The sequence below is a fragment of the Vanacampus margaritifer genome, chromosome 5 (assembly GCF_051991255.1).
Source record: "Vanacampus margaritifer isolate UIUO_Vmar chromosome 5, RoL_Vmar_1.0, whole genome shotgun sequence".
Lineage (NCBI taxonomy): Eukaryota > Metazoa > Chordata > Actinopteri > Syngnathiformes > Syngnathidae > Vanacampus > Vanacampus margaritifer.
In genome coordinates, this window is record NC_135436.1 from 14,089,821 (window position 1) to 14,102,415 (window position 12,595).

Below are 12,595 nucleotides of genomic sequence, written 5' to 3' on the forward strand. Positions count from 1 at the left end.
AACATCTAAATCCTCCCAGTGTATTAGTGCCCGTCTTTCACGATCTGTTAACTAACTAATCCAGAATATTGCTTCCCCCCATCCAAATATGCTCAAGCAATGCTCAACTTTAGAAACAAAAGTTATTGAATTAAAGAGGAAACATGAACTCACGTTATTCAGCTCTCTCTGGTTTCCGTATAGAGGGTGGTACTTCCTATATTTGCCGTGGCGGTACTTGTTAATGATGAAACGCCGGCGATCGTCATTGCAGCTTGAGGGCGACAGAGCCTCGCTCGGTGGGACATTTGCTGCCCAAAAAGTGTTAACACGGTTGTTGCCAAGCAAGAGGAACACCTGAACAAGGTACAGACAGATACAAAATTTTGACATTGTGTAAAATCAACAACGGATTCATATGGTTTCTTGATACCCACTTATCATTTATTATTCTATAACAAATTATATGATTGTATTGAGACCTGGGATTAGATTTACAGAAACTAAAAACTGAGCTCATCCTTATAGCTTTAAAAAACAACAACACTATAATAAAAGAAAATGAATACTGGTTATAATGTAAAACTTGTGGGTCCAGATGATAAAAATGTACTGCCATGACATTTGTCTTAGACTCAAGTAAATATCCAGATTGACATGAAACTCTATCTAAAGATTTGCAGCAAGAAAGAAAGAAAATTGATTGATTGATTTATTCATCCAACCTCTCTCAACTGGCTGCATATTACAAGGAAAATTGGCAAAAATTCTTCACTCGCACATTCACACTCTGGTGGTGGTAAACTACTTTAGTAGCCCCAGTTGCCCTGGGGCAGGATGACGGAAGCGTGGCTGCCAGTGTGTGCCTTCGGCCCCTCCGACCACCACCAAACATTCACAGCATTCAGACACCAGTGTGAGTAGCACTGGAAGCAATGTGTGTGAAGTGTCTTGCTCAAGGACACGACGACACGTGACTTGGGGAGAGCGGGGATCGAACAGCCGACCTTCTGGTTGTTGGACGACCGTCTCTACCCCTGAGCCACAGCCACCACAAATTGAATAAGAAATGAATAGAAAGTAATCGTGAACTGCAACCAGTCTAAGGCAGGATTCGAACCATCGACTCCTGTTCAAACATAAGCTACCGCTGGCTTTTCTAGTAGCTTGCAGTCTCTGAGGCATAGATTTAATGTTGTTTTTTTTGCTCCATGACATCATCGCTAAATACTGCAGATTTGCCATTCATCACAATCACTTTCGTCCAGTCATCCACAGTTCATGATTGCTTTTCTTTCCCCAACTACAACTTTGATTTTTTTCCTGTTCGGGCATTAAAGATGGTTTTCATTTGGCTTTTCTGTATGTAAATCCAATTTCTTTCAGGCGCTTTCTTAGAGTTCCGATAGGCTTTTCTGAATGTAAGTAAATTCCATTTCCTTTAGGCGGTTACCTACAGTTCAGTCACAGATGCCGACTCCAGTTTCCGCCTGTTTGTACCTCATTTGTTTTGTAGTGCATTTTCTATTTTAAATAAATATTGCTTTAAGTTTTTTATCTTGACACTTTGAGGTCTTCTTGGTCTTCTATGACACTTCCCTTTTACGACCTTCCATTTGTGTGCTCTTGATCATCTTTTGCAACATTGCGTGATGTTTGACCTTCTCCAAAACAAGTTTTATGATTCTCTTTTGTTTCGACTGACATCTCTCATGCTTGTGCCATCATTCATATCAATTCACAGCTCTCTAAGGTGTGAGCACTCTTAGGCCCCGTCCAGATGAAAGCAAAGCCGGCTTTGTTCCTCAAACAAATCTCGTACACACAGAAGCATTTCAAAACTGTGCGTGTGTCCAAAAGAAGACGCTGAAGACGTTTAACGGTGTAATGTATATGCCAAGTCTGGAGTGGCGCTGTAGCGCAGCCACAAGGAGTTAACTGAAAGCGTTGAGGAAGAATCAGCGAAGAAGACGAAGAAAAAAAAATCTACAGAACATGAGTTTGCATGTATCAAAAAAACGTGAAAAAGACGAACGCAGCAGAAATGACAATGGTGGGTGATTCAAATACGACACCGCTTGTCGAACGTGGGAATAAAGAAGCAAAATATTTTGCTGCAAAAGCATAAGCAAGCTAAGGAGGCTCCGCAAAACCACTACGACACGGCTATCCGCCATTGTTGTTGACAGACTGACGGTTCACGCGCAGTCACGCGAGAATTGGCGCATAAGTCATCAAACTGCGACAATGCGTCGTCATCGAGGTGCAACCATTACGTCATCACTGGAGGAGTATCTTGCATATTGTGTCCAGACGGACGCGTACGGGGCGCGTTTTGAAATCTTTCCACTCTGGTGCCCGCTTTCAAAAGTGATCGGTTTCAAGCTCCGAAACCGCGCCATCGTGCGGACGAGCGGCCTAAACAGTAAGCAACTTATGAGGATACATTGAAACTGGCTTTCGTGTGGACGGGGCCTTATTCAACTGCTGAATAATAAGCAGATTTGATCTGATGCAGGTGTTTGTTTTGGAACAGAAAATTACAAAATGACTCCATATTTTTTATTCCTCTACTTGTTCTAATAAAAAAGTTGTGATTGACTAAATAAATTTTTGTTCTTGCTTTTTTTTCATTTTTATGTTTCCTAAAGCCAGAAAGGTGGCATTTTGAATAAAAAATTATTTGTGGATCATCTACGATTTACATTCAAAATGAAATATTTAAATGAATACTTCAAAGACTTTTTTACTTGTAGTATGTCTATCACACTTGGATCAGTGGTATGGTTTTACTCTTTTGTCATATGACTGTATGATTAACTCTGATTCAGTGATTTGACCAACATTTCCCAACCAATTACACAAAGCGCATCCGCACATTGATATAAAAGGAATAACCTGAATAAGCTCCTCTGTCCAAACTTTCCTGTCCATTTTCAGACTCCGAACCTTAGAGATGTTAGGGCCCAGTCCTCTGTGCTCTCCTGAAACACATGTGCACATCAAACACACACATACCGACTTTGAAGGAAACCCACATGTGCTCTGTAACACACTGGTATGAAATACTCAAGTTGGCTGCAACTCTTAGATCAAGAGCAAAGTGCTTTTTTATCCTTCCTCACATTTGTCTTATATCTCTCCTCACATCAAAAAGCCATACATTCCTGGCATATTGTAAACACATTTGGAAAAATATTCAAACCATCTGTACAGCAAACTTTTCGATCATTTCATAAAGATCCACAAAACACAAACCTGCACATCGCTTGCAGATCACAACACACAAGTTGATGGCCGCCCATTCCGGCTTCGGAGCGCTGCAATCGGCACAGGAACTGTTGCTTGGCTCCGCCCATATTCGATCAGCAACCTCGCTATTGGACAAAGCCTCACCTATGGCATCCCTCATTGCGTCCACCCACTGATCTTTCAGTTGCTCTGATTCTGCTATGAAACTGCGGACAGAGACAAACAAACTTCGAAGTGGTACTGAGGCCATTACAGCATCAGTGGCAAATAATGCGACTAAGGAAAGCAAGTGTAGCCTTTGCTATGCGAATTCCCCTCTCATCCTCTCAGAACTGACTCTCCTTCTTTTGTCTCGCTAAATATATTTGAGTTGAAAACTGGGACCCAAACATACTTCCAGACAGACACGAATAGATTAAGTACTTCTTCTTTTCAGTGCAACAGTACGAAGTCTTCTCTCTGTGCTTAAAATACTTGTATGCACAAATGATTGCAATAAATGAACCGCAACTGTCAAATTTCTGTTTGGAGATATTGATCTGACTATAGGTCAAAACAAAACCTCTTCGAGGCACTGTGTTTTCGAAAAATTTTAATGAAACATTTTTTAATCACTCATTTAAAGTGCAACAGCCAACCAAAAATATACTGTGCACATGACCAGGCAGAGTTTTCCACATCCTGTCAAGCTGAGTCTTTGCACAGCAGGCAGTGAAGTGTCAGCCAGAAGACCTCACACTCGCACACAAACACACACGATCTCTTTCCTCACAAATAAACCACACAAACGACTTGTTGAGGGAAGCTGGTGGGAATTCTCATGAACTAACATGATCCTAGCACTAACAAATGTGTCCAACTACATCCAAAATAATCCATTGCCAAGATAACAAATATGCCATTTTAAAATACAAACTTGCCTAGTTTGAAAAGAATGAGTGCAGGTGTTAGATTATTGAGTGCACCTACAGTACCTGAAAATGCGGTAAGGTGTAGTCAGATCAAAGTTGCGGCGATCTGTGACTTTAACATTTCCTACATTCATCTCAATTGATGTGATTCCCACTCCAATACGGTAGTCCTAGAGAGAAGGAAAATCGACAGTTGCAAATCAATTGTCAGTGTCACAACACATACTATTTGCATTCAAAAGAATCCAGAAAAAAAGTCAAAGTTCAGAAATGGTAAATGGATTGAGCTTATAGAACATTGCATCTTAAAACAGCTGGTTATCTTACAAAAAAAAACACGAACCTCAACATTCTTATAGAGAAAGACCTTATCTGAAGCCACAACAGTGTAAAGTTTGGAGCGTAGACCTTTGAGCTCCAAATAGCCTTTAAACGCTGCAGTCAAAGGTGAACCAGGGTTCAATGTACTGCGCCTATGGCGCCCCCTTGTGCAGTCCTGCAGCAGAGTCAACCATTCATTTCTCTCAGCTGGATGCACAAGCAGTGGAGGGAAAAAAAGAGAAAAAGAAAAGGACTCAAACACTGAAATTAGAATTGCACCGCCACCATGCATTATTTTGGAAAACCACACAGGTCAAAAACCAGACTAACCGTCACTTTCAGCCTTGAAGATAAATGTGCGATTGTGTGTGATGACCTCAAACTTCAGCTCTCCCACACTTGTCACGTTTGTAATTGATGCCGTTGAGATAATTCCCTTTGAATACACTTGCTGTAACAGATATCAGCCGCAACAACTTACCCAAGCTGAAGCATATCAAAGCAAGCAGAATGGAGCTATGGCACAGTCAAAGTGCATGAGTGTGGATGTGTGTTTGGGGTTTTACCTTGTCATTGTCGAAATATCTCAGGTAGTCAACATCTAGCTTTACCCATCGCCTCTGATAATAAAGGGCCCTGTATAAAAGTATACATAGAAGCAGACACTGAAAGTGCAGCAATGTGATGATTAACTCTTTCAATGCCATAAATTAATTAAAAAAAAAAAAGATTATTAAAAATTAGGGGTAAGAGGCGATTATTATTTTTTTATTGTAATTAATCACATGACTTCACTAGTTAACTCACGATTAATCACAAATTCAATATGTTCTAAATATACAATTAAAAAAATCTAGGTTTTCATACTCTTGTTAACAAAAGTGGGAAAAACAACAACATTTTTTTACTAATTGACTAATTGACGTTTATAGCCTTCAACATCAGTGAATGAATACAAAAAAAAAGAAAGAAAAATGTAAAAAATTCAGGGCGTTTTTTGGAAAAAAATCTTAAACTAATAGAAATAGTTCAAATTAATTTTTGACGTTTATAGCCGTCAATGGCAGTGAATGAGTAAAAAGAAAAAAAGAAAAAAAAAGAACACTGTTAAAGTAATGATTGGATGAGTTTGGTGTGAAATTATGAGTGCTCAAACATCTTCAAACTAGAACACAGATGGCCTTCTCTCAGGTTCAAGGTTAGCGACCTCTGACCTCACAAATGCTCTTTTCGATGATGAGTAAAAGTCCCCACTGGCACTAAGAAGGGCTGAACAATTTTAAGAAGAGTAAATTGCGATTTTTGTAACAGATATTGCGATTTTGATTAAATTCACATTTTTCTTCAACTCAAGCTTCAGTGCAATATTCACTAAATACAGTAACCTTTACAACGATATCAGAAAAACACAAATAAAACCTTGACTCTTTGGAAGCATACTGCATCTGATTTGTCCATATAGTGTTGTTTACACATTTATCAATACAGTGCTCCGTGTTTAGAGTATCCACATTGTGCAAAGGGCACTAGAGCAATATCCAGGTACAGATCCATCTAACAATAAAACAATCACAGTCAAGTGTCTATTTTTACTAATCATAAGGCACTGCTGACTATGGCTCTACTTGGTTATAAACATTTCTCAATGCTTTAATTATGACTATATGACAATTAAATATTGTGTAAAACTGCTCATATCCAAAGTTGATCAACATTTTTAGAAGAATGTGAACACTGTAAATGGTAAATGGACTGCATTTATATAGCGCTTTAACTACATCATACGGTGCCCAAAGCGCTTTACAATTAAGCTTCACACACACGCGCGCACACACACACACACACACACACACACAAGTGGTCGACTGCTGCCATGCAAGACGCTGCCAGGTCTACTGGGAGCAAATCTGTTGTTGTATGTACAGTGCAAATCATACCCCTGGGGTGGATTCTTGTCGAGCCAGCCCATCTTGACGACAGCAGCGAGCTGGGAGCTGTCTTCTTTAGGGGGTGACGCCAGTCTGCCAGTGTTGGGCAGAAAGATATTGCCTTGCAGGCTTCTAATGCCTGGTTCCTCCCAAACACTAGGACTACAGAAGAACAGAAATGACCACCGGCAACACAACACAACACAAACCGAAACAAAGCATTGCCCTTGAAATAAAACTTGTATCCATCTCGTTTGGTGCAAAAGAGATACTACAAGTTTTTCCGGTCCGTTTGCGCCAGAAATTACAGCCAACATTACACACACTGTAATTAAATTCAACTTAACTTCACATACAGTATACTGAAACAAACAATAACAAAACATACACAGCACAAACTAAGATTTAAGGCAAGTTAAGGAATGCAATTGCCATCCAAGAGCACAACCTCACATCTGGTGCCAGTACGTACTGAATTACTGACACTAGTCATTTCAAGTTTGTGTTTCTTCTCATCTTTTGGTAAGTGCAAATGTTGTTGTCGCGTATGACTTACTCATCATCACCTAATAGCTCGTCATCACTGCATAAAGAACTGTACCGGCCCTTTGGTTTCACAGGCACTTGCAGGGACATTCCCTAAAAGGATGAGACTGTTGTCATTTATAACGGTTATAAATGAATGCAATTACTACAAATACTGTTAAAACCTTGTACCCTGTCTAAAAGGTTCACTGGAAGAACACTGGCATAAGATGAGTCAGATTCTTCATCGTCATCTGAATCGGTATTTGGTGGGCACAATGCTGAAACAAATCAGACGATTAAAATAGAAGCAGATGTGACATCATGCAGCCATGGTTCTTAATTTGGAATAAACACAAATGATTCGATAGCCAGTACATAAAAGAAAGATAATTAGATGAACATCCATAGTACTCTACATACTTGTTTGAGGAGGAAGCTGGGAGACTCCTTTAGCAGGCAGGGCTACTTGAGGGGCAGGTTGACTTGACCGTTGGACGACTTCTTGAGTTTGAGAAGTCATGATGCGAGGTGGAACCTTTGGAGTTTGGTCTTGCAGGAGCTCATCGGTCGTGCTAGGGGGTGGGCCAGGCGACAAAAGAGAACAGGGGTGGTTATCAGAGGTTTGGGGAGAAGAGGAATCCTCAAGGATCACGGTGTCAGGAGGTCGGGTCAAAATCCCCCACAGACGGCTGAGTCGATACATCCTCAGTTGGAAAGAGTCCTTTCAACAAAATGTTCCGTCTGAGCACATTCCGTCCTTAGACTTTGTTTACAGGCACTACAAAAACAAAAAGTCTTCTAGGCAATGCCAACTGCTGGTCAGGCAAGTGTTTTCAACAATTCTGATAGCTGCTTTCGAAGTTTTGCACAATATGGTTAAAAAATGATGAACACCCTCCACAACTAATCTCTCTGCTCTTCCTAGCTGTCACATGTTCTCCCTCTACCTCTCATTTTGGCAACATGTCTGAACCTGCATCATCCCTTGAGATACTATGTGTAAACAGCATACCATGGAATCCAATGCACTTCATATGTGTACATACTGAAAGACAAAAAAAATGTGTGATTTGACAAGTATGAGATATAGTACTCATCCCATCGCTTAAGAAATTCCTTCCATTTCAAGACATGTCAGTCAATGGAAAGGACAGCAAATAACTACAGAAAGGATTGAGCAAGCACGGTTTAAGCTTTTTGTTGAAATAAAGTGGAATAGGGCAGCACAGTGACTGAGTAACACGTCTGCCTCACAATTCTGAGGGTTCTCATCTTAGCTCTGGCCTTCCTCTGTCAAATTTGCATCTCTTTTCTGTGGGTGCTCCATCTTATTCCCACATTCAGAACATGAATGTTAGATTGATTAAAGACTATAAATCCATAGTCTTATTGTCTATAGGTGTGACCAGTCCCATACAGCTGGGATCAACTCTAGCTCACATGCGACCCTATTGAAGATAAGGAAAAACGCATCTCTATGTGGAAAATTGGTAAGAAGAAAATAGTGTACCGGTAATCAAAAATGAAGATGGCATAAGTCAGAAAAAATGCTCTGAAACAAATTCAGAAAAGACCCCTGTTGCTAGGTGACCATGTACCTTTTTACCTTAACAACCTTCTATAAATAAGTCAATATACCACAGAATCTAAGAGAAGAATTCAAGGTAAAGGTTCTGCTCATCATACTCTGCATAAACTCTTATGACAGTACCAAAGCACATCTTCACGACAACAATAGTTAGAGTAGACCATTGCGAATGCTACATGACTTCATCACAAGCATACCCTCTAAACCTCATTGTGTGATCAGTGTATGAGTCTTCTCAATAAACCTCCCAAAAATAGGCCCACAATGACGGGAAACAGGCCTTTTCACACAGTTCCTCCTGTTTCTGTAGAGGAAGAGCACCAAAAGGAAAGGGTACACTTATTTTGATATTAGACTGTCTCTAGATTTGGAGCGCTTCATCTTTAAAATGCCAATTTAAGCAGGAGTATACAGTACACACCATTTGGATTAAGTCATTTCTTTCATAAAATGTAAAGTGTTCATTGCTTGTGTGGATTTCTGGGTACATTTCTCCTAAACAGCACTGCCGAACTACTGAGTGACACATTAAACTTTACTGTGGCACACAACTAGCGGTACCAAATGATATGTGGCTACCAAATGAACATCAAGCTTGGGAGAAGTGTTTCTAGTTCCGGTAGATATAGAAACCAGATAAATTAAAATATTAGCATGTTCCATTTAGAGAGAGAGAGAAAAAAAAACATGCATTCCTTGAGACATATTCACATAACCTGTCTGAGGTGGTTTTGCCTCATAAGATGAACAAGAAAACAGACCAGCTAACAGCACCTTGCTTCTCCTACATGAACGTAGATGACAGCAGAGAAGTAAAAGTCTTCATTGTTTGAGGTAGGAGGGGGAGAAGGGAACAATAAAGAGGCATGTAGAATATGGATCAATTTACCTGCTGTCATGGTAAAAAGAAGTCCTCTTCAATGATGATACAATATTTAAATAAGACACGCTTGTCAGAAAAATAGAAAGTAGAAAGAGAGAGAAGGGAGGAAATGACCAGTTAACCAGAAAAAGGGGTAGGCGGCAACACAGCACACTGACGACACAAAACCACATGTGAATGTGAGCCATCACAAGCAAAACTGAAGGGACAAAGAAGAAAATCTAAATGACTTCTCCATCCAATTCCCATTCTCTAAATCTCTATGTCACTCACAGATAGTTTGGAACATGTAACTATTTTTGTTCTCTATTGCGACTTCCTCCCTCTCACTGCAGCTACTTCCTTTTTAAGAGAGAGCAGAGTGCAATGCACAGACTGCATGCGCTACCAAAAAGAATTACATGATAGTACTATTACTAGTAGCAACTGAAATAGAAGAAAGATATTTGTTGTTCTATGGAAAAATGCATGGTATTTTATCAATTTGAGTGTGGCTCAGAAGTGCATTGTTTGATTGTGTCCAGGAGGTGGCAGTGTTGTCTTCTTAGAGTAGACTAGCTTCCAATTAATAAATCAGTTCTATTTACTGCGATTTCCAGGCATAGACAACAGGATTTACTATATCACGTCAATTACAGCATTCACATATACAGATATCCCAATAGAGCACAATAAAAGCTAAATATACATATACTAACTAGTGTCATACAGGAGACAGCCAGCCATAGCAATGTGGAGATCATGACACTGGTATCGGATGACACTTCATCTTATGTTTGACAAATATGAATTATTTCATTGTTAGTTATTTATATGTCAGATTCATTTTAAAAAGATGCAAAGTATTTACTCTTGCACTTACAAACATTTTACTTGCACTAGTCCACCAAGAGCTGTTGACTAATAATCTCTAGTACTACTTTGATTTTCTAAACTCTAGGATAGTTTTGTCCTAATAATTTGATTTGGTGACCTATAGAGTGGATACAACATGCAACAATGCCTACAAATATCGTCATCATCTGCCAATGTCCATGATAATTGACCTGATTACAAACCACAAGATTAGACACACTTAGTTATACAGTATTATACTTGCAAAATTATTAATTTAAATAATGCATCATTTTCCAGCAATAAGCATCATCATGCAATCAGGGACGGCACATTATTAAAAATGTATCAATCATCATCATTTAACACTCCAGAACATTATGAATACTAACTAAAAGCATAACCAACATGCACCTCGAAAAATCATCCCAATTTGAATTTGCCCTTCCCACCTCCTCTTAATATTGCAAATGGGATGCGTGCCTTTATCATTAGATCAAAACTATATTGGATTCTTCCATGACCAAAAAACGAGTCTGATACCTTCAAAAACAATTGATTTTATGTGAAATAACATTAATAACTTGTCATTATTGTATATATATATATAGTATGTAAAGCTCTACTGTCACTGACAGTAGAGCTTTACATACAAGTGAGACCAACCTCTAAATGTAATGTGCATAAAGGATATTTACAAATACACTAGCTGCAAACTACTATCAAATCTTATGGCGAAGTTCTGAGCAATGAATGCAAGAATTACAAAACCATCATATCTCACAATAACCTTGCATTCACAAGATGTATTCTCGCGGTATTTGAGTTCACAAACTCCAACGATACAAACAAACTGGTGGTTCAGACCAATCACAGAGCGACATTGTATTTGGGGGGCGGGATACACAGCTGTGCCAAAACCCAAGAAGCGCCGAAGTCGTGGGAAGAAACCAACCAAACATGGCGACATCGGTGGACGAATGCGCGGACGCTGCAATTAATTCTGTTCTCGACGAATTAGTCTCTTGTATCCGCATTATCAACATTGCAAAACCAACAACATAAACTCAACGCAATGATATCAGCTGGTCACAATAGTCGCATGTCGGTGACGACATTTTCATCCTTTGCCGTGATTGGTCGAAACAAAAGTTAGGTAGGCGTGCACACGATTATGCTTCGTCCAATCAGCTCGAAGTGTAGTTCAGCATGCCCCGCCTTTCCTGAGCAAATCAACGCTGAGCAGTCCCAAACTGATGTTGTGGAGAACTCCCTCGAGTGAAGCACAAATCAATCTGGCTATTGCCAGGCTAATCTCACACACCTTCGTAGTGAACTAGGGCTGCTTGATTATGAAGAAAATATTATTCATGATTCATTTGGTAAAATCACGATTAGGACAATCATTTGTTTTTTGGTAAAAAACAAGAAAATGTTTAAACATGTAAAAATTATTAAGACAAATAAATCTATTTGAAACATTATAATTATGCAAGTTCCTTTTGGACCAAAACAAGATTGATTAAATTAGTCATTTTAAAATAAAAAAAAAGTGCAAACATATACATTTAAGCAACTCAAAATTAGTATTACTGCAATAACATTATATTTTTGTTTGTGATTTTGCCTATTTTGTAATTTGTGGAGTGTAATAATTGAAATTGTAAATGAATTTCAATTAATTGGACAGCCCTATAATGAACATTTTTTTCCCTTCCAAAATTGATTTTCTTCCAAAATTGAATCATTACGTTTTTTTTGTTTATTTGTGCACCGTATTAATGTTGAAAGTAAACTGTGCACAATTTTAGAGTGGCTTGAACGTTTTTAATTCAGCACAGTAATCTTTTCTTTTTTTTACTTTTCATGTACGGCAACAGGCTGCATCCTTTTTCGTGCCACGGCCCAGAATCATGGGCATATTTTGACAAGACTGACAGAAACAAATGAAAACAAATGATTGAATATCAGACCCACCTTGTGATTACACAGGAATAAATATGAAACATGCATATAAATTAAACTATACAGGAAAAACTAAGAACAATAACTATAAAATAAACAAAACATTTACTGTTAAAAGCTGAAGAAAATACTTAAAACATCTTCCTCTTTTCGAAGAAGCCCTGCAAACATTTTTTTTTTTGCAACATTGAAGCTCTCCAAACAATTTTTTTTTTTTTTTTTTAGACCTTGTGTGATCACTTTTTCCTCATATTGTGCAACTGAAATGAATGCACAGGAAGATGCACCTGATTTCCAAAATAAAACTTTTTGTGCGGTCTGGTACCACATAGACTGCGGCTGTTTTAAAAAAAAAATGAAAAAATAAAAACGTAACATTGAGGTTCAACTTTATGTGCAATCATAA

General features: G+C 38.8%; 1 protein-coding gene across 9 annotated transcripts in view; it reads right to left on the minus strand.

Moving 5' to 3' along the window:
- Window positions 1–12,595, minus strand: part of arap1 (ArfGAP with RhoGAP domain, ankyrin repeat and PH domain 1) — a 51,427-nt gene that overhangs the window by 27,863 nt on the left and 10,969 nt on the right. For 8 of the 9 annotated variants that reach the window (XR_013294128.1, XR_013294126.1, XM_077565798.1 and 5 more), the window contains 11 exons: window positions 7,340–7,491; window positions 7,109–7,197; window positions 6,948–7,030; window positions 6,401–6,553; window positions 5,030–5,099; window positions 4,794–4,914; window positions 4,486–4,670; window positions 4,206–4,312; window positions 3,238–3,437; window positions 2,878–2,963; window positions 154–336 (listed from right to left, as the gene is read on the minus strand). Coding sequence is in view for 7 of the 9 variants with exons in the window: in XM_077565798.1 (XP_077421924.1) it covers window positions 154–336; window positions 2,878–2,963; window positions 3,238–3,437; window positions 4,206–4,312; window positions 4,486–4,670; window positions 4,794–4,914; window positions 5,030–5,099; window positions 6,401–6,553; window positions 6,948–7,030; window positions 7,109–7,197; window positions 7,340–7,491 (1,429 nt within the window). In the remaining 2 variants the exon portion in view is untranslated. Of the gene's footprint in view, window positions 1–153; window positions 337–2,877; window positions 2,964–3,237; window positions 3,438–4,205; window positions 4,313–4,485; window positions 4,671–4,793; window positions 4,915–5,029; window positions 5,100–6,400; window positions 6,554–6,947; window positions 7,031–7,108; window positions 7,198–7,339; window positions 7,492–9,396; window positions 9,691–12,595 lie in introns of those variants that run through there. The other variant, XM_077565802.1, reaches the window with a different exon arrangement.